This window comes from Erpetoichthys calabaricus, chromosome 2 (assembly GCF_900747795.2).
Source record: "Erpetoichthys calabaricus chromosome 2, fErpCal1.3, whole genome shotgun sequence".
In the NCBI taxonomy this organism is placed as follows: Eukaryota; Metazoa; Chordata; class Cladistia; order Polypteriformes; family Polypteridae; genus Erpetoichthys; species Erpetoichthys calabaricus.
This window is the reverse complement of record NC_041395.2, coordinates 287689577-287712819: the sequence shown is the minus strand read 5'-3', so window position 1 is coordinate 287712819 and position 23243 is coordinate 287689577. Positions and strand designations below refer to the sequence as shown.

The window sequence follows — 23243 nt, the reverse complement described above, 5'->3', positions numbered from 1 at the left end:
CCGCAAAACTTTTCAAATCAAATCTGCAGTTCGGAAAGTTTAACAATATCACAAAATTGGAATGTTTATCTTGCAACCATGCATTTATTTAAGAATTGGCTAATAGGTCACCTGAATGATTTCCTAGAGTGGAGAGTGTCAGTGAATGCATGTGCCTAATGGGGTAATGACGTAAAGGTAAGGGGGGGCCTTGTGAGTTTTGATACCTAGGGGTCTGTGGAGTCTTAATCTAGCCGTGGTTGTTCCTGTTAGATAACTGGTTTCCTGTCCTGGGTTGGTTTCTGTCTTGTGCCTGATGTTGCATATGTGAGTCTAAATTGGATTAAGCAGCTTTGTGAATGTCATATTATGTTACATTGTCTAACATTCTGCTTCTTCAGGTATATGCATGTAGAGATCTTTTAGCGGCAGACAAGAAACAATGCTTTTCTTAATTTAAGCAGATGTCTATCTTGGGTTAAGATACAAGACACGCTTGATTTTCATTCTGTACACTGTCTTACATTACACTGGGAGCTAGGCATGCTGGTCTTTAGTCAAGAAACAGAATGCAGTTAATTTAGCTTTATTTTATGGATCAACTTTTGTTGTGTTACTTCAATTAAGGTGCATGGAGATTCAAATCTGGGTTCAACATACAGGACATGATTTTGTCTTTATATAACACTGCTTTATCCCTTTACATTTTCAAAACCATTTATGCAGCTCAGGTCACATGGTTGGCATTCAGTCTAACCACTGGACTGGGCCTACTACAGCACAGAGTGCAGGTGGGTTGCCTACTTGCCCCACTTCAAACTCAGCTTTGATCTATTCTATTTGTATTCAAAATTTTTCTCACCTTTCCTACCCAGCTTTAGGCCTTCTTATACAGTGCATCCCTGACTATCCTGTCCATGGAGTTCCTAAAGGAGATGGTTCATTTTGGGCTTCTGTTTAGTGTGCTCACTAACTACCATCTAAAAAGGCCTGTCATATTCAGTCCATTGTCTGAAACTGCTCATTCTGTATAGGGGAGATTGAGCCTACTTCAGCAGCATCAAGAGCAAGGCTGGATGGGATGCTAGTCATATTTCATTGTAGAACTGATTCAGAATCACAGCTGACATTTATCACCTCATAATATTAAGCTTCCATTTTCTTGTGTGATTTTGTTGTTGTGAAGCAGCTTAAGCCAATACATACTTATGGGGAGACAGAGCAGCTTCAGATGACAGGAAGGAACCCAACCCCAGATGAGCTGTAAGTTTAGAGCACACTTATCCATTGAGCCCTATTCACTTTTACTGGTTGAATTTAGAGTCACCAGTGGACCAAACAGGCATATCTTTAAAGTGAGACATGCTAGCATGTTAGAAGAAACACAAGCAGACACAAATGCAGTAAAGACCAATATCTGAACACAGGTAGAGGGAAACGTGAAGCGGACACACTAACAACTGTGCCAGTGAGTTTGAAGACCACCCCCAAAAGTGAACTCCTTCATTGGCACCTGTGAAAAGTGACCTTGGAGCCTTAGGACTCCTTCTGATGATTATAATCTTGATTCAAAGATGGGATGAGAATTTATTGTCATACACACAGTACTCAGTCACATTGTACAATCAAAATCTTACTCTGCATGCTTTTCCTGCCAACATTATATGCAAATTAAACACAAGACAGTGTAATTATTGTTCTAATAGGCAATAGATAAGGGAAAAAATTCCACAATGAATACAGCAGTTCAATGTAAGCATATATAGTGCAAATACTATGAGTGTTACATAAACATGCAAGTCAGACAGTGAGACTGAAATGTAAATATGTCTGTAATGCACATATCATAATTCAAAAGGTGAATAGATTAGGTAAATTACTAGATGGACCCATGTGGCAGAAAAAATTCTCATTGTGAGAAGAAGAGGTAATAGACCACAATCACTCATTCACAAGTCTAATTTGCCTGTGGATAAAAAACTGTTCTGTAGTTTTGTAGTCCGTGCTTTCCCGCTCCTATAGCATCTGTCTGATCATTGGACTATGAACAGAATGTTTTGAGGGTGGGTGATGTCCTTTAAAATACCATGAGCCATCCTGATGACCCCTGGTAAAGAAATTGGCATCCAGAGATGGAGAACTATTCCTGAAATGGTATTGGCAGTTCTGACCACAGGATGTAGGGCTTTGTGGTTGAGTGCAGAGCAGTTTTCAAACCAGAGTGTGAGGGCATTGGTAAGAATGCCCTCAGTAGTGCCCCCATAAAAACTACCAAGGATTCTGACTGAAATGCCATTTTTAAAGCTTCTCAGGAAGTATCTTTATCAAGTAAATAATGTTGTGGGACGTCACTTATATAAATGCCAAGAAATTAAAAGTTTTCAAAGTTCTCCATCTTTGCCTCATGGTTGTACAGTGGTGTGTACTGCTCCCACGTTTTCCACAATCATCTCAATCAAGGACAAACTGGAAAAATTTCAAGTTGACTAAATTATTTATCTGCCTTAAAAATCATCTATGACCAAAAAGCAACAAAACATTGTTTAGGGTTTTGAAGGTGTGCCGTAGTCCAAAGCTAATTCATCTATAATGGAAGTTAATGGCCCCAAGGTTAATTCTGACATCTCCACACAACACATTTGATGCCAAGCTGTTTCGTAATGTTTTGAAATTTTAATGATGTATTTTATCACTTCTTATTAAAGTTCAATTCTCTGTGGTACTGTATTAGATAAACCAATAATAATTAACTATGAAAGAAGGCAAAAAAGCAACTAGAGAAAAGCAGGATTTGTTTTTGATTTTAATTGCATGTGTTTAGAAAAGACAAATTAAAAGCTTATTTCAGAAATGCTTCATTGTTCATCATATCTGAACAGTTAATTTTTTTGGCAGTCATGAGGTGACAATTGGAAAAATCTCCATGTCTCCATCCATTTTATGACCTGATTAATCTAATTTAGGGTCAAGGTTGAGAAGAATCTAAACCAGCAGCATTGGGAGGGAGGAAGGAACCGCAACAATATGCCTCTCAGACTGAGTGCACACTCACTGAAGCACTCAGACCAGGCAAATGGAGTAGTCCAACCTAACACACTTCTGCTAGGGATGTGGACAAAAACACACATGGACATGGAAAGAACATGCCAACACCACACAGACAGTGACTGGGATGAGCAGCATGTGGCATTACAATACTGTGGATTATCACAGCGTGACTCTTAGCTGTTACTATAACAATCTGTTCTTGCAGGGTCATTGCCTGGCACAAACCAGCTAAGTGACTTGCGCTAGTGACGACATCCCCTACCCACGCGAAGAGCATTGGGTTTTACCCCTTCAATCCTAAATCAAGAATCCCACTTTGGAATCCAAATTGACTCTGATTCACTCCAAAACAACATAATTACAAATGAAAAGTGCTGGTTTGTGAGACACAATTTTAAGTTTTGTCTTTTAATGGTTATCTACATGAGACTTCCACATGAAAGTTTTGAAGACATTTGCTATTGATGCATGGTGCTACCCTGGCGAAGAGCACACACACCACCAAGTCCAGGGTGCTAAATTTCTTGAATTAATTAATGAAAATATACACTGCCGGCATACACTTACAAAGCTTCTCTTTGAGTGTGATTTCATATAAGGACCCCAGCTTGGGCTCTCAACCCACTTTCTGTCTTTTGTTGTATACACCCAGTGACATTTATTTCTGTAATCTAAATCCCATAAGTAATCACTAGCAGATTAAAAGATACAAACCTCAAGAGCGGCATTCTGATTAATTTAGAAATAAAGACCAAAAAAGAAATAAATAAATAACACACCGACCAGCATCATTTTTGATAACGATAAAGCTTCCTGTGCTCAGCATCTTTGAGTCCTTGCCTTCATCTTGTTCTTCAGATAGAAATTATCAGCTGCTTCCCAACGTGTAGGAATATTTTATCTTTTTTTGTTGTTCGTGGCGGTGCTGGATGAAGTGTTGAATTTATTTATTAATTTATTTATTGGGAGGGTGAGAGTGGAAGGGGAAGGTGGTTGCCTCTGATTGGCTGGGCGGAACCCATGGAGTCTGTGGTTGCCGAGGTGACCATAATCACCTCTAATTCACAGCATCCAGCAAAGCAGGCGAGAGAGCGAGTGAGTGAGTGAGTGAGTGATAGATAGAGGGAGGTCGGGGGGATTAAACAGAATGAAGAGAGGGAGTAAGGGGGGAAGAGTGATATTCAGCTCACCTTGACCAGATCTGCAAGGGGCTGACGGCCGGGCTCCCGATACTTTTCTTCAAGGGGTTTGCAAAGCAAGACTCGATATGACTGAGATGCTTTTGTTTTTCGTTTTAACTACTTCGAGGAGAAAAATGACCACGCGGAGACACTTAAGAAGTAACCATTTTTAAGAATGATGGAACCACTGCAGTTTAGGGGGACCTTGATAAATTGATTTTTATTAAAACACTGATCAACTTTTTCTCACCCTTTTCGACTGAGGATAAACTGTTTAAAATGCAGGACTGGAACAGGGGCAAGTGGTGGGAGAAGTAGCTGCGATCTGACCTAAAACTGCGGATCTCTGGGGAGGAAGGGCAAATGAACGAAAGACAGACACTTTGTTTAAGATTATTTCGAGAGGTTCTGGGGACGCGTTGCCCTTTTTCTTTTCGGCTCGTTGCGTTTCCAGCCCTTCACGAAACTCGAGGGGGCTGAACAGATCCATGAGCCCCGCCCCTAGCAGGCTGTCAGGTAATCAACGGTTTTTAAGAAAGTCCGAACTTGTGGGATGTTCCGTAGATGAAGCCACAATGCACTTTTAATTTTCGTCTCCGAGTGAGAAGAAAAACTGTCCTGTTTCACCTTCAGCGTATATTTTATCCTCTCTCATCTGTTACTTCCATCACCTATTCCCTTGACTTTAAACAGTCGGAGGGGTAAAATGCATTATACCTGTCTCCCTTGAGAACGTCAGAGATAAATCTTTAAATATTAATCCAAGGGAAGAGGCTGTTTTTTCCCCCTTTCTCCTACCCGCCTATCACACTACACGCTACAGCTTAAGAGGCACTAAAGTAATCTCGCAGTCTGCGGAGCTCAGTTCGAAACTTGAGATCCGCAAGCCGGACGCCCGGAGCTCTGCTTTCTTTTATCCCGGGCGCCTCGGTCTTTGCCATCTGTAGCTTTTTTTTTCGTTTTTTGGATTTTTCATTTCTTTCTTTCTTATTTTTTTAAACTTTTACTCGTTGGGAGCTTGTCGAAACCTTATAAGAAAAACCTTTCAAGATGAGTCGGTGCCAAAGACGATGTAAACGACAGCTGACCAAAGTAGCCCGTTACTTTTATCGCTTCGTCACAGGAACTCTCTCCCAAGGTAAGAAAAATGTCTCCAGCTAAACTCTTTGCAAAAGATGTTTCATTTCGATTATATTAGTTATTAAGTGTTACGTTCAACGTTCCAGGTTAACAAGTTGACAGTGTGGAGGGCCTTTAACGAGCTGCTTTACATGCGATTAATGGGTTGTCTTTGCTGTTTGTTGCATTAAAACCTTATTTTCTTTTGTACTGGCCTTGACATACACGACGACTTTAAAACCATTTTATTTTTATGTGTCTATAATGATTAATGAAATTTTATACGTTATGTTAAGGTGACTTTGGTGTTTATTGGAAAGGCTGATGATATAAATAGTCCATAAAGGCGCTATATAAATAAAACGTATTATTGAAAAAATATTGAAAGCCAGCAAGTTGGTGTGTTGTTTATTTAAATATTATTTTTTCATGAGATGGGACTTTAAAATGTTTTAGTGATGGCCACTACTGGAAAGCCAGTGGGCGAAGTGGATTATAAATTTCCCATTCACATACCTTTCATTTTAAATAAGTAGCTGCAAACATTCTCACTTTTGTTTGAAAGACTTGTTTAATTCAATGTTCTACCTTCTTGTTAATTATTTAATAGTGACTATTTGCTTTTTCTGCCATAAAGATAGCTCTTCTGAGATGGTTGTCACGTTATTTTCCCCACTTTTCAAATCTTAACAGGGACATAACTTAATACTAAATATATTTATATTGATGTGAAATGATAATGTTTGAAATGCATTTCATTGTGTAACAAAATGTACAAAGTAGAGTATACCAATGCCTTTGATATCCATGGCCAGATATGTACTGGGTCAGTAAACTACACTCTCAAAACGAATGCTTCTTTAATGGCACTTTATGGTTCTTTACTGGGTTGTGTGGTTCCTCGTAGATCCACATTGCTTGACAGAGCACCATTTCATCCTGAGAAGGTTCTCTGCATATGAAGTTGGCTCTTTGTCCTTTGTAAAACTTCTTAATATGTAGAAACAAAAAACACAAGAAATATTTAAAGTATGGTAGGCCACCTATAGGAGGACACTAGCAGATTAATAAAACCTAAACTTAGTCTGTGTGATTGTATGCAGTGAGGGTCCTTTTAAAATCACGAGCCACTGGAATTTCACAAATCTGTTATCATCTCTTCATGGTTACTTATTGTATGCCGCTTGTTACAGATCTTAATAAATAAAGAGTCGTTCCGGAACCTTCACGTGGTTGGGTCTTTTGGGTACCACAAGTGGTTCCCCTATGGCAGGGCAATTCAATTACAAAATCAGTTGGGCCAGATTTTCAAACCAAGAAATTTTAACTGAGTCAAACATTTACAATGGCCAGTAAGCAGCAGGTAATAACAAATTTTAAATCAACACAAATGGATGTATTGAAAAACAAATGATGTTTATTCATTGTTTCCCTTTACAATTTGGTCACAACTGACACAGGCACATCAAAAAAGTGCATAAAAAAACAATAAAAGGCAGTAATTTAACAGAATCTGAGGTACAGTAGTAGCCATACTTTTTTTTTCCACTTTGGAAATAAAAAAAATAAACATTTTGGTCATAACTGACCTAGGCACATCTGAAAGTGCATAAAAAAAATTGTGCACGGTATCAGCAATAACATTTGTTTCCCTTTTAAAATAAAATAAACATTTTGCTCACATATGATCCAGGCACATCTCAAAATGCACAGTATTAGCAATAACACTTGTTTCCCTTTTGAAATAATATAAATATTTTGGTCATATAATAATGATTCTTTACATTTACATGGAGTTTTTCTCACCACTTAAAATGCTTTGCGCCCCATGCAGGAAGTGAACCCATGATCTTCACTGCAGTTGCACCACTGCATGCATATGACCAGGGCTCATCACAAAGTGCATTGAACAGAATAAAAAAGAGCCATTAATATTTATCAGCGCACAAACTCATAACAAGTGATAACAGTAACTAACGCACGTGAATCAAACATCTATATGGCCCTCTGAGTGAACCCAGGTTTGTTTGAAATCTCCACATGTGTGTTGATATTGTGACACGTCTCCCTACTGCATGGGTTGTGGGGGTGGAGTCTTGGCTCAGGGCACCTCCCTAAAGAGAGCTGAGTGACAGGATCAGGGTGAAAGGGGAGCCAATGGTAAAAGAGTAAGAGAAGTGGCTCCTTCAACAAGTCGTCACAGTATCATAGACTACTATCACCACTTGTGGACACACAGCAACACGCTGCATTGTGGGTTGAATGTTGCTCAGCTTCATGGGGTGTTGCATTCATAGTCTGTACTACTGCAGGAATTTCTGAAGCCTCGCAAAATGTGTTTTTTCTGTGCGTTTCTGGCTGGACCACGAGCCGGGCCACTTAGAGATTGCTCTCCAGGCTGCAATAGGCCGTCACTATGACATCGCTCTGAAGAACCACTCTGGCACCTTTTAAGAGTGTACAAAGACTTCCATTAAAACTTAACCTAAAATTTTAAAACCTGCTTGTCCATTTTCAGGGCAGGAGGGGAGCCTTCTGTCAGCAAGGCTGGTACCAGACGGTCCATTAGCCCATCGCAGGGCTCACTCTTGCACACCCCTACCCTTGCACTGGGTCACTTTGGAGTCACCAAGTAACCTAACTTGCATGTCTTTGAGGACATGGGAGGAAAATCCACACAGACCCGGTGAGAACATTCTGTCTCCATGTAAATAATGTCTGTGCGCAGAGTTCAAACCAACGGTGCCAAATCTACAAAGTGGCAATACTAACCACTGTGCTAAACTGATACCATTTCAGCTAAATTATTATCCACTTCTATACTGGTAGAGCAGGACTCTCTGACCTCGTAAAGCTAAATAAACTTATAGGAGTATAGGGACATGTACTGCTGTTAGTGGAAAATTAAACCTAATATCATAAAAGCAAAAATGCTTAATCTACAACATATATTTTTTACCAACAAAACACAGAAGTTTTATTAAAAACTAAAAGAAATGTTCTCATTTCACCATTCATCTGTTGCAGTATTAGAAATTGCTGATTAAGTAAATGCTGACACTCTGCTGCCTCACAACTTCAAGACCAGGGTTCAAGTTCTAGTGCTGTGTCTGTCCTTGTGGAGAAGGCACATTCGCTCCGAGTTTAGGTGGATTTTTTTCTGGGTATTCTAGCTTCCACCTGTATCCCAAAGACCTGTAGATCAAACTGATTTGCATTTCTAAACTGGCCTGGCATGAATGATGGAGTATCTGTGTGTTGGAGTGTGCCCTGTAATGAACAGACATCTCATCCAGGATGGGCTTTTGCCTTGCAGCTGATACTGTTGAGATCGGCTCAGGTTTGTCACAATTCAGGTTTAGAAAATTGGTGAATAATGAGTAGCTAGCCTAAACTCGGCATTAAAATTGTGGATTTTCTTTCTTTATTATAACAATTTTGTATTATCAGTATCAAACAATAAAGTTACACACTCCACAACGACGGTGGAAACTGGATGTAATGTAATGCAATAGAACAGCAGTGCTCTCCTTAGCACCCCCATTAGTTTAAAGGGGAGAACGTTTGAGTATGACAACTTACAAAACTCATGATGTATACCATATATTTACACAGACTCTAGTCATGTCGTTTTCTAACCCACTTAATCCAGACCAGGGTTTAAGCTATCGTAGAGTACATGGCAGGAGCAAACCCTGGAAATGGCACCAGCCTATCGCAGGGTGACACTCAAGCCATTCTTGTGTCGTTTGTCAAAAATCGGGCAGCGTGGCACAACAGGGCAGGGCCATAAAAAGTGTGAACCATGCACTGCCCATGAGTGGCAGACTAAAGAGTTCCTGAAAAGTTGTGGAATCAAAAGGATCATCTACATTAAAGAGGCCTGTACATTCGTAATGCCTCATTCTGTGTATTTTAATGTACATTTCATAAAGAAGAAAAAAGAAACAAAGAATTGCACTATGAATTGGAAAACTAGAGTGCTACTTTTACCACACTTAGCTAATTTGTTTGGATTTAACTTTCCTCAAGTGCTGTTCTATCAGTAATGAGGAATCTTTAGTGGCAGGGTATGCTTTGTTCTCTGTGATCTTGATGGACAATGCAGGTCCAGAAATGTGTGGACGCAGATGTGCTGGTTCATGATAGTTGACTTGACATCAGTCCTTTGTCTTCTGGCTGAAATGGTGAACTTGAGTGTTGTCTTTGTTTGGTACCATGGAGAAGCTGAACAGAGCATGTGTTTGAAATCTACTTGGTAACTTTAGGGAATACAAAATTAAAAAAAAAAGATTTATAGGTACAGTATTTGAAAAGAGGCTGACTTTGGAGGCTGTATTAACGGGAATTGTAGCACCATACCAGTGAGTCAATATACCCATGGAAATGACATTATTCATCTTTGTTTGGGAATGCATTTCCCCTCATTCAAATACATTTCTAAATCTAATGTCATTCCTGCCCTGAGCTGAACTTGTAATGAAATTGTTTTTCCATAATGTATGAAATATCCATCAAGTGATTTCAGTAAATTGCTTTGTCCTAAATAGTGTCATGGAAACTGCGTAAGGCATAATGCATTAACCAGACATACTGTAGATGGGATGTCACCCCAGTGCCTGACACTTTCAAATTCTCGCACCCAAGGCCAGTTCAATCACATATCTCTCTCCAGGATCAGATACTACATCTAATACTACAAATGAGACTGTTCTATGTATAAGAATTCCCACTCCTCTAGTTTTCTTTGTAAAGCTGGAATGGAACATTTGGCCAGTCCAGTCTTTGTGCAGCTGAAACTGGTCCTTGCTTAATAAGTGGGTGTCCTATAAAAATACTATTTTAACATTTAGGTTAGGTGAAAGAATACTTTCTTTCCAAGGCCAGTTCAGAGTTAACAGTACTAACTGTTGGAAGAAAATAAGCCCATCTGAACACCCGAAACTGTGCCAGGCCTGGTATTTAAACTCGGGTCCCAGGAGCTGTGTGGCACTAGTGCCAACCACTGCATGACACATCTGTCCACATTTGTTTGACTTTAGTAAGAAATTCATCCCTTTGTGAAATTGTTAGTCTCTGCATGCTGTTTAGTTCTTATTACTTTGTTGGTTAGCATATTCAAGTTGTAATAGAAAACACTTGTTCTGTCTTTTACTTTTCGTTCATCTATCCCTGCATTTTATTTTCTAATTAACTGTTTCTGCCATACGTATACTGACTCTGTTGTGCCATCTGTCCGCTCTTCTGATCCTTCAACTCATTTCTTTGATCTTAATTATGTCTGAATGTTGGACTGAATGTTGAGGACATTTCTCATTGATTTATTACAAATTTGAGTCACCATGGAGAGCACCATGCATCTTTATATATGCATTGTGAAACATGCTATTTAAAATATCGATTGATTTCATAATTAGAAGAGCACTGTGGTGAAGTGGTTAGTGCTGCTGCATCATGGGTCCATTGTCCTGAGTTTTAATCGGTTATTTCTTTGTGTCAATTCTGTGTGATCTTTCCATGTTACTGGTGGGATATCTCCAAGTATTTCACTTTTCCTTCCACATCTCTAAAGACCCATTGGTTAGGTCAGTGGTTCTCAATCTGTGGGGTGGGCCCCCCTAGGGGGGTGCGAAGATGTGAAAAAAGAAAACAAGAATCGAAAATATGAAAAATACATCTATTGAAACCAAAACAAATTAACGTAAACTACATTCTGATACTAGAAAAATAAATATAGAGTTAGATAAATGTCGATAAAAGTTAAGTAGGTATAATAAAATATGCATCTATGATATATCATTAATTAAAAAAGAACAAATTGGTATTAGTGGGCTCCTTTCAAAAAAACCTTAGGGGGGCACGATTAAAACTGTTACGAAAAGTCAGGTCGCAAATACTTAAAGGTTGAGAAACGCTGGGTTAGGTGAACTGACTGTTACAAATTGGACAAAGGTAGGTGCGCCCATGATTTGGTCTTGAGATACACTGGCACTCTGACCAGGAATGTTTCCTACTAGGATAAAACCTAGCACCTGTAACTCTAAAATTGATTAGCAGATACAAAAATATTATGATACGATTGATTCATCATTCTATTGCACTTTCTTCATTAGTTTGCTTGTTTTCATTTTGGTTGCAATTCATATTATAGGTTTATAGGGTCGTTATTGTCATATGTACTGAGTACAGTGAAGTTCTTACTTGCATGTGTCCATCATCATGCAATACGTCATCACTCTCATGATTAGAAAATGTGACAGTCTTAACTTTAAATTTCTACCTTCCTTACCCAAATCTCACATAACATGTGTCGGCACCAAAGCAAGTGAAACCCAGCAAGGCTTCAAAATGTCTAAAGAAAAAGAAATATATTAGCTGGGAGTATAAACTTATTACTTCCATTCATAAATACACCACCATTAAGATGAATTAAGCATTCGCCGAGGGCGCAGATCATAGAAGACCCAGCCGCACAGGTTAGCTACTGAACATTCGTTTGGTGCACTAATAAGCTTGGCCTAGGGCACAAAATAACCTAGCACTGGCACTGAATACACCTCATATATTTTATACATGTTGCAAAAATACGTTATCAATATGGGTTTATACGATTAAGACATGAAGGTACACACAAGACAAAATATCTTCCTAAATCACTGCTTGAGAAAGAACCTTGTTACAGTTGATACACTGGAAATGAAGGGAATGGCTGATTCAATATTAATAATAATAAAATAATAACAATTCCTTACATTTATTTAGTGCTTTACATAGAGAGTAGGGAGCCAATTCAATCATCACCAATGTGCTGCATGTGACAGCAACCATTTCGCTTGAGTATACTCACTACATATTAACTATGGTATGTTGAAGGGGTGAGAGAGAGACAGAGAGAAACAATTAGAGACAAGGGAGGATTAGCACCAGCATGGCTAGGCCATGGATGGCAACTTAACCAGGTCATCAGGATACACTACACTTTTCAAAGGATGTCCAGGGATCTTTAATAAGCACAGAGTTGTCAGGACATCATTTTTACATCTCAAATAAAGGACAGCACCATTTTTACAGCACTTTGTCCCATCCCATCTACAGACTACAACACCTCTTTCAGCAGTAACCCAAGCTTTTCCTAGATGGTCTCCCATCCAAGTACTGGTCAGGCCCAAACATGCTTAACTTAAGATGGATGACCTGTTCTGAAATGCATGCGGCATGTCTGCTGGCTTAAGAAAATATGATTTGCTCCTCAGTTCTCACTCATCTGTTTAAAATAATATAATGAAATAACAAAGCCCTGAGACTGGTGTTAAAGTTCTCAAAATACCCCTAATTGTTTTGCAGAGGTAAACATTACTGGAATTCTATTCTGATTAAGGGATCGTGTGGAATAATAACAGAGCCCTATCACAGCTTATTCATTTCTGGTCTTCATCGGCATCTTTTATATATAGCAAGGTTGGTAAGCCACCAAAATCTCAACAGATTTTGGAGCTAAATATGCGGCATGATTTGCATTCACAACATGGTGTATCTTTGTGTCTAAAATAGATTTCTTAATTACCTATTATTTTAGTTTAGCATCTTCTAACACCACTTGATGTTCATGCATTTCCAAGAAGTCACTGATTACAATTTATTTTACAATACAATTTATTTTTGTATAGCCCAAAATCACACAGGAAGTGCCGCAATGGGCTTTAACAGGCCCTGCCTCTTGATAGCCCCCCAGCCTTGACTCTCTAAGAAGACAAGGAAAAACTCCCAAAAAAACCTAGTAGGGAAAAATGGAAGAAACCTTGGGAAAGGCAGTTTAAAGAGAGACCCCTTTCCAGGTAGGTTGGGCGTTCAGTGGGTGTCAAAAAGAAGGGGGTCAATACAATACAATACAATACAATACACAGAACAGAACAAATCCTCAGTATAAAAATAAAAATTTTAGAAGTACGGAGCAGAATTTAACAGTAAATGATATCACATAAGAAGATTTGGATATATTTAGAGTCTTGAAGACCTCATCCATCAAGCTGCCTGATTCCAGTCATTCCAACCTAATGTGGCCTTTAGTTCCTACTGTGACCCCCACTGTACCTTAGACTTTGGTTTCAAACAGGCGTTATTTTGTTCCAAAACTCTACAGATCGGATTGTCATTAAATGTACGCGTTAAAATTGTACCACTGCCTAAACCCCGTGCCTCCCACCACTACCAATATTTATTACTCTCCTTTTTGTTTGCCGTGCCCTTTTAAACAGAGCATTGAGCGAGTTGACAATCTTCAGCCACAAATAGATCTTTCCTGCTAATTTATGTATGAGATGGAAATAAAGTGTGTAAATCAATACCACAGGTAGATGTGAGACACCTTGAAGGGGAACAAACCGCACGCGTTGTTCTAAACGTTTTTGACAGCGGCGGCAAGCGAATATATATATATATATATATATATATATATATATATATATATATATATATATATAATAGATAGATAGATAACGCCATTGTATGATCACAGTAGCTGGAGATTAGTCTCAGTAGCTTTAAGTGCAGAGTTATCCAGTGTCTTGCAAGCCCGTTGCTGCTTATTCGTATTTTACTAACTGATTTCTCACCAGTGGCCCGCGATCGCCTGCCGCCCTGTGGGGTTTATTCCTGCCTTGCGCCCAGTGCTTGCTGGGATAGGTTCAATGGAGCAAAACGGGGGATCCTGCTCTTTGCGCCTGATGATTCCCTAAGGAAAAATAATGAATGACAGTCGGCTGTTATCTAATACGTTTTGTGGTGGATTGATACAGTGGTCAAGGGGGCAAAAAATGATGTTAACACGCAAAACGGCAGCATCAGTTTTGTCGCCGCCAACACTTCCTCCGCTAACTTTCACTGCTGGTGGAACCCCGTTTCATAAAGCTGCCAGACTGATACTTTAACACCTCCATGATAGCAGAAGGAGAGCAATTCAATTATAGATGCGCTGAATAAGAATCTCCATACATTATAGCAATCCCAGCCGTCGCTTCGTTTATTGTCTTAGCTCGCCGCGCGTGTATTTCAGCAGGATTTTTAATGAGGCATTTTTATTATTTTTTTTTTCTAGCTTAGACGATAAACCCATTTTTTTTGCCTTTGTCAGTGTTTAACCACAGGAAGCAGATTTTGTGTGCACAGTGCAATTAAAACTATTAAATAAATTAGACAAATAACCCACCCCGAGGAGAATGCTGGCTCTATTAGTTAATGCAAAGTTAATTTTTTTTCATGCCACTGTCAAACAGGATAAAAAATATATTTAATGGATAATTAATTCCCTTATGAGTTCCAAGTCCCGGGTTTGGTTTCCCTGGGGAATTCTTAATTAACTCCACTGGTGTCCTGGAGAACTCCCAAAGGGGTCTGAGCAGTGCGCCGTCTAGACGTGACGCAGAGCAGGTAGGTAGGTGCCTGATTAATTCTCACTTTCTGCCATTCCGTTGCCCACCTCTGTGTTTTTCTGAAGTATTCTTAAGAATTTACATATTAGTCTAAAGAGGTACCCGTCCATTTTCTAAGTCGCTGGGTCCAAGTAGCCCTCGCTGCGGAACGCGAAAGGCAGGAAACAATCCCGGACATTCACGTACACACACTCGTCGTGTTGGCGAATACTCGTTTACAAGCACTCCTGGAAGAAATATTGAACGGCTTTTCTGCTTCTGGCAACGTTACTTGCATGAGTGTGGCGATCCGAACACACTGTCAGCATTACTACACTCCCCAGACATTTTGGAGTGTTTCTTACTTTTAAATAATTCATGGCTTACCGCTCGCTGTTCGCTGTCCTGCTGCAGAAACCTTCTGTTTCTTGGCCTAGAAGGAAATTAAATTCCAAAAAGCATCATGTAAGGTTTATCTTTTTTTTAACAGATCTATCCATCCACCTCTTTTCTGCATCTTTTTCCATTAAACATTCTGTAGCACGTGGCCATCTTAACATCATCATAGTCTCCCAGGCAAAGTAATACACGGGGGCACCCGTTTTGATAGCAAAACAGAAACATACATGGACATCAGAAACATCGTGGGGCCCCGGCCAGAGCCTATTGTACCCATATCCCATCTATGAGGTTGCAGCATTGACCACTGTGCCACTAAATTGCCCTCCACTCTTACAAATATTGTCCCTAACATGGCACTTAACTGATCTGTGCAGTTCCTCAAAGAACATTTGCTTGACTGTTAACCATTTCATTCTTGAATGACCTCTTTGCATGTGGAATTGGTTCTTTGGGCTTTGAAAACATTCCTCTGGACAAAACCGGAATCTTTAATATACAGGTATAGTTGACTGAACCAGGCTACTAACAGATCAAGAAAATCCTAGCTTAGCTTGGGTTACTTAATGCAGTAAGAATTCTTTTAAAAATCAGGAATCCTTTTATATGTCACAAATGTGTTATCATAAATAAAAGTATTTTCTTGAACCTTCTTGGGTTGGCTCTTTTGGGAACCAAAAATGGTTCCTCTGTGACATTGCTCTAAAGAACCGCTTTTGTGCAATTATTTTTAAGAGTGTACAAATTCATTCTCATATTTAATAATGACTAGATGTAATAATAATAAAGACAAAGAAAAAAAGTGACGTTTGTAATTCTTATGTCATTTACCCTGTGGCCACCAGAGGGCGCACACGCTCCCCAAACCTAACAGACAGACATCAGGCACAAGTCTTTGCAACACACACGTTTTATTTTCAAGGGGGACATGCATTCACTCGCTTCCCGCCTGCACAGCACCGTGACAGAACAAAGCACAGTCAAATCAGCACAGCACTGTTCTTCTTTTCTCCTTTGTCTTTTCGCCTCCACTCCTCTGGCAAGCTTCGTCCTTCTTCCTCCTGGCTCTGGCTCCCGGAGCAGTGGCAGGCAGCTCCTTTTATTTGATTCTTGGAAGTACTACCAGTGTCCTGAAGGCTTGACCTGGCAGCACTTCCAGGTAAGGCTGGAGCCCTTGAAAGTAGGGCTCCCCGGTCCCTGCACCACCCAACAGGTCAGAGTCACCAAACTCCATTTCCCATGAAGCCCTGTGGAAAACCATGGTGCTGCTGCAACCCTGGGGGATTGCCATCTAGCACTCCGTCAGGAAATAATGCCCTGCGTCTGCTCTCTCCCCCGGTCCTTCCAATATGGAGGTGTCCCGGCTGGAGAAGGTTCATGGCCATCCCTCACACCCTCATCCATCCCTTCTTTTTCCGACTGTCTTATCTTGATCATGGTTGCAGAAGAACATTTCCCATAATTTCAACAAAATGATTCCATATGCAGTCAGAAATAGTATAACCACATTCTCCAATCTGTTCATTCCATTTGGCTAATAGGGTATCAGAGACTGTCCTCAGCAACACTGGACACAAGGCAGGATCTGTCCTGGTGTTCACAAGCCAGCCTCTCATCACAGGTCAGTATGAATGTTGATGAATCAGTGTACACCCACAAATATATGACAAGAAGTTGCAAGCTCCACATAGATAGTGGCCACGCATAGTGTCAGACTCAGGAAGTAGTGGCTGTTAATGGCTCAGTAGTCAGTGCTGCTCCCTGAGTTGCCTCATTTTGAGTTTAATACAATAATAATAATAAAGATCAAGAAAAAAAGCTAAATTACAGTTAGCACAGTCTAGACAAGAACAGGTCATTCAGCACAACAAGTTGGTCAAGTCTTGCCCACTTGACTTGATGTTATTTTAGAATTGAGTTGTGAAAGTCCCTGAAGTCCTGCTGTCTACCACGCTACTTGGTAGCTTATTCCAAGTGTCTATGGTTCTCTGTGTAATGATAAACTTTGTAATGTTTGTGCAAAATTTACCCTTAACCAGTTTCCAACTGTGTCCCCGTGTTCTTGTTGAACTCATTTTAAAGTAACAGTCTTGATCCACTGTACTAATTCCCTTCATAATTTTGAATATTTCAATCATGTCACCTCTTAATCATCTTCTGCTTAAACTGTATAGGCTCAGCTCTTTTAATCTTTACTCATAAATCATCACTTCTGTCCTTGGAATCAGCCCAGTCGCTCTTCTCTGGACCTTTTCTAGCCTTGGTGTGTCCTTTTTGTAGCCTGGAGACCAAACCTGCACACAGCACTCCAGATGAGGCCTCACCAGTGAGTTATAAAGCTTCAGCATAACCTCCTTGGACTTGTACTCCACACATCGTGCTATATAACCTGACATTCTGTTAGCCTTGTTAATGGCTTCTCAACACTCTCTGTAAGTTGATAATGTTGAGTCCACTACAACTCCTAAATCCTTCTCATAAAGTGCACTTCGATTTTCAGACCTCCCATTGTCTCTCAGTTCTTATGTCCATTCCCCTTATATATCAATATGCAGACAGACATAATATTTTCAATTCTGCTTAATACAGTTAGGAGTTGTGGGGGCCAGGAGCCTTTCAGCATACAGTGCGGTATTTCTGTCTTAGCAGGCAGGATAGCTTAATGGTGCAACATTTGACAAATTGTACCTGGGTTCACATATGTGTTCTCCAAGATTGCCTGGATGTGATAAGCTCTGGCTTTCCCTTGCTATTCTTTATTTAACTGGTGAGGCTAAATAAACCCATTGCATGAGCAACAAATGTGATGGTGTTAATGTGGTCATTTAGAGGAAGCTTCTGTTGGGATCATCTCTGGCTCCATCATGACCCTACAATGGATAATTATTATTAAAAAACTGATTATTGTGTACTCATGTTCAAATAGGCGTGCTTACTTACATTTATTAAACCCACTAAACACAACTAAGTGCTGCAGTGGCCAGAGGCCACCATAACAGCAGCAGGTGCAGGAAAGAAACCATCTCAGGATGGGCAGCTAGTCAACAGTCAAAGATGGTTGCGTTTACGGCTGTGGTTAACCTAATAAATCAAATATAATATGAAATGCATACACTAAATACTGGCAGGCAGTGTGGCATAGTGGTTAAGAATTTGGACTTGAAGTCCAAAGCCCTGCTACTGACACTGTGTGACCATAAGCAAGTCACTTCATCAGCCTGTGCTTTTCACAAACTAAAGAAATGTAATCAGTTGTATCTTAAATGGTGTAAGTTGCCTTGGATGAAGGTGTCAACCAAATAAGTAAATAAAATTAATGAATGCATTGATTGTTAGCAGGTTAAAAAAAGAGCTCCCTGTGGTGGAAATCTGTGTTTCTAGAAGAGACTCCAGCCGTCTGAATCGTTTAAATTGGATTAAGCGGGTTTAAGGTTTTTGTGCTGTTACGAAATATATACCGTAATACAGGATAATGTTCACCAGACTGGCACCTCATGCAAGGTTGGCTCCTATCTTGTGCCATGTGCCCCTGCGAGAAGCACTGCCCTCTTAGCGCCCTAAACTAAATAAGGTGGTTTCAAAATGAAGGAATGTGTAAAGTTTTCTTTGTGACCTTGGGATTTGATAGGCACTCGACTTGGCAATCAAGATCTCTTTTCACCAGATACATTTCACTATAAAGAAAGATAGCGTCAGAGGGTGGTGGATGTTATAAAAGAGCCTGAAAGCTTGCTTTGTCCTGCCTGCTCTGCCTCATTGTGCAGGATTCAGACCTTTAAACACCTTTTGTGTGCTGGTTGACATTTTTCAATGGGATGTACAGTCATGTACAAAAGCCTTTAACCAAGTCTGCATCTTGTGATCAGCTACGTCGTTATTTCAAAAGAGGAGCAATTTTGAAATAATGTGCTTACTTGTGGGTGTTGGAAAGCTGGGCAAGAAAAGGGAATTTGACAGATGCCTGCTTAATAAGGAGGCCTTATATCTAAAGAAATTATTGTAATGTGATTTAAGGGTGGGACGGCACGGTGGCACAGTGGTAGCGCTGCTGCCTCACAGTTAGGAGACCCGGGTTCGCTTCCCGGGACCTCCTTGCGTGGAGTTTGCATGTTCTGTCCGCGTCTGTGTGGGTTTCCTCCCACAGTCTAAAGACATGCAGGTTAGGTGCATTGGCGATCCTAAATTGTCCCTGGTGTGTGGGTATGTGTGTATGTGTGTGCCCTGCGGTGGGCTGACACACTGCCCGGGATTTGTTCCTGCCTTGTACCCTGTGTTGGCTGGGATTGGCTCCAGCAGAGCCCGTGACCCCCGGTGTTAGGATATAGTGGGTTGGATAATGGATAGATGGATGGATGGATGGATTTAAGGATGGGTTTGCATTGTAAAAGATAATGGGAAAATATTTTTTTTTCTCATTGGCACAATAAAACAGACACTTAAAACAGAGAAAAATAATATTATGCCCCTTGAGAATACACAGAGACTTCTAAACAATATGGCTTCAACTCTTATTATTTACAGTAAATAAGAGTCTAGATTCTTCTTCAGGCCCCTCTCTTGAAGTGCTGCTTGCTTTGTCATTTACTATGTATGCATCCCATGCCTTTATTCAAGGCAACCTACAAGTTTCCAGCACATTAAAACTGTTTCAAGATATTTTTCATAGTGTTAGCACAGGCAGGTTTAGTGACTTGCTCAGGGTCACACTGTGAGCCACAGACCGGAGATGACAAGCAGCTTTGAAGGTGAATAGTCCAAGGCCTTCACCGATTCAATTCCATTTATTTTTGTATAGCCAGGCGCAGAGTGTTGTGACAAGTTCTCAGGGAAAATGTAGATTTTTACAAATTGCTACATACAGAATTAGTACACATGAAAACACAAATCTGTTCTGACGTCATTTTCCTAGGTTGGTCCAAACAGTTGTGGAAAGATCAGCCCAGCTACAGACTGAGACTAAGGCCCACAATGTCCAGAACACACACTATTTATTTTTCTTTTCTCCAACACACAGCACAGTGCACAAATCACCCCCAATTAGGTCCAGTCCCGTCTTTCTTTCTTTCTCTTTCTTTCTTTTTCTTCTTCTGCCACCTTCAGTTCTCCACACACAAGCTCCATCATCTTTCAGCCGACTCTGGCTTGTCTAATGGAGTGAGGCAGCCCCTTTTATATTGCCCCGGATGAGCTCCAGGTGCTTGCTGATGATCTTCCGGCCTAGTGGCGGTCACGGGCCCCAACAGGGTTGAGCTTCCAAGCTCTGATCCTGTGGCCCCCCATGCAGACCAGAGCGGCTTCCCTCTCGTGGTTCCAGGGGAGGTATTGTCCCTCTCCCAGTCCTTCTAGGTGTCCCTGCTGGGCAGACTCCCCAGCTGTCCGCCACACAGTCCACATAAATCTACCACGTCAAAGCATCTTCTTTGAGAAGAGACGGGTTTGGAGCTGGCAGGATTCGATTTTGCGTCACCTCAACCGGCAAACAGTAGGTTGTAAAAGTGCATGCAGTCAATGAAAGTCAGCACAGCAGTTTAGATCTCAGGCCAGTATTAATATCATAAAAATACAGAAATAATATTGCTGTTCTAGTCACAACAGGAGCCATAATAAGGCTGATGGCCTGGTACCAAGTAATTTTTTCCATTACAAAGAAGAAATCTATAAGAACACAACATTACTTCTGTATTGATCTCATCCATATAAGTGACTTGACCACACCGTAAATGGGGAAGGAATTACTGTGGTGCTAATTGTGCTACTTGCATTTTTAAACTCCTGACTTTTTGTTCTTGTCCAGACTATTTTATGCTTTTCTGGACACTAATTTCTTTCATCTACTTTTCTGTCCTTATTTCTGTGTATTGTATGGCTCATGGATGACACTTCAGCTTTGCACAACTTTGAATCTCGCCCGTATACTCCCAAGCAGAATGTGGCATAAAGCTGCACAACATCCAGTAATGAGTGTAGTGAATAAATATATATAAATATAGATAGTAATAAACACATACCAGAAACTCCAAATTGGATTTAAAGACTAACACAGATGTGTTTATAAAACACATTACTTCATTCATTTTCATACTACATTTAATTGCTCAAGCACGTGTGCCATTTCTAATTTGGGAATGTGGAACAAACTACCTTCCAATGTAGATGAAGCAGAACTTTTGGCAACCTTTAAGAAGTATCCTGATTCATTTTTTTTTAATTATTATTTACTTACATGGCTAATGCCTTAATCTAAGTCAACTTGCAACATTTGAGATAAAATTGGTTCCATTTCTTTTCCTTTTCCTTTTGAAGCACAGGCAGGTGAAGTGACTCACTCAGGGTCACACGGTGTCAATAGCGGGATTCGAATCCAAAACCTCAGGGTTTGCAGTTCAAAGTCTTATCTCCTACACTGCTGGCCATCTGGGTGAGATATTGGGAAGCTGAAGAAGCGAGAGTCTTTACTGAATAGTCTCCTTGTGTTTGTCAAATTCCTGATGTTCTTACATATGTTATGTTCCTTCATCTCCATCATTCAGCAAAATTTAGATATTTTTTTGGTATTTATTTATCATTGCCAGTTTACAAATGGTCAAGCCAGAATACCTTATCGCAAAAGTTATAGTTCATACAGAAAAGGAAGGAAAACTTAATTCTCAATGAAGATCGAGTATTTGTACAAAATGTTGGGTATCATTTTCTGCTTAAATATGTTATATAATTCAATAAGGACTTGCATATGCCTGGAATTATATACTGCATAAAACAAGCATTTAAGCTTGCAAGATACTTGTATACATAGAAACATGTAAGCATTGTAGTTCATTTTCTCATCCTCCTTTTATGCTCACAGCCATCCAATATTACAGCCTTCTTTCCAAAGACTGGATGACATGCTGTTATGGCAAGTTCACCTATATGCAATGCTTCCTTACTAATCAGTTTTCCAAGCCACAGTGGGCACTGTCAATAAGTGGCACAGTGGTAGCATTGGTTTCTCGCAGTAAGGAGACTAGAGTTTGCTTCCCTGTGTCGAGTTGGCTTGTTCGCCACATGTGCTTTTCCGGGTTCTCCAGTTTCCTCTCACTATCCAAAGACATGCAGGTTAGGTGAATTGGCTAGTGTGTGTGTGTGTGTGTGTGTGTGTGTGTGTGTGTGTGTGTGTGAGCCAGCATTCTGTCCAGGGTTTGTTCCTGCCTTGCACCCAATGTTAGCTCCACCACCCCCCATGACCCAGGTCAGGATTAAGCGGGTCACAAAAGGACATTTCTGACAGTGAAGTTACTCCACGTTGAGTTAAACGTTTTTGTTGCAGACTTGTCATCTGGATGACAACACAGTCCACAGTCCGGTCATCAGGGCCTTGTTGAGGATTCCCAGACCCAGGACGGTTTCATTTAGAAAGCTGGAGCCAACATTCCTGAGAACTTTCATGACTGAAAGTATATAATAGAAAACAAAAAATGGGAACAGGCCTACTGCGGTGGGTTGGCACCCTGCCCGGGATTGGTTCCTGCCTTGTGCCCTGTGTTGGCTGGGATTGGCTCCAGCAGACCCCACGTGACCCTGTGTTTGGATTCAGCGGGTTGGAAAATGAATGGATGGATGGGAACAGGCCTAGCTCAATGTTCCCTGGAAACCTGGAATGACCATAGTTTTAATGTAAGTTTGGAGTAGTCTCTCCCATTAAATGTACTTAATAGAAGTAGTATTATTGTCACGTACAGAGCACAGTGAAATTCTTACTTGCATGTCTGACTAATATGTCGCTGGTGACTTGAAAAACACGAATGCATCAAAATATATGATACAGTCAGTTCTGCTACAATTCTCAAGCCCACTTAATCCAGTTCATGGTTGCTGGGGGCTTGTTGCCTTTTTTGTCATTACTGGATGCAAAACGGGGAAACTGCATGGAACAATCAAAAGGCTTGCTCGTTACTCAGTTCACTTAGTGTTTATTCTGCATACATGGGGGTTTAAAGCCCCTGCCATCGTGAGCATCATCACAACTTGCAATTCATGTAAGTGCTAATATAGTGGTGTATTTAGAACACAGGCTTCACATGCATATACAGATATGAAACAGTAACTGAAAAATGTAACAGCTCATGAACAT

The 23243-nt window shown here is 40.4% G+C and overlaps 1 protein-coding gene across 4 annotated transcripts in view; it reads left to right on the top strand.

Annotated features, from left to right (window-relative positions):
* The window catches only part of LOC114647156 (Kv channel-interacting protein 2-like), a 676813-nt gene that overhangs the window by 289194 nt on the left and 364376 nt on the right, over positions 1–23243 (top strand). Inside the window, exon 1 of one of the 4 annotated variants that reach the window (XM_028795711.2) lies at positions 4095–5346. The exons of the other annotated variants lie outside the window; for them this stretch is intronic. Within the exon in view, the coding sequence (XP_028651544.1) occupies positions 5259–5346 (88 nt within the window). The 5' untranslated portion in view covers positions 4095–5258. Of the gene's footprint in view, positions 1–4094; positions 5347–23243 lie in introns of those variants that run through there. 4 annotated transcript variants of the gene reach the window in all.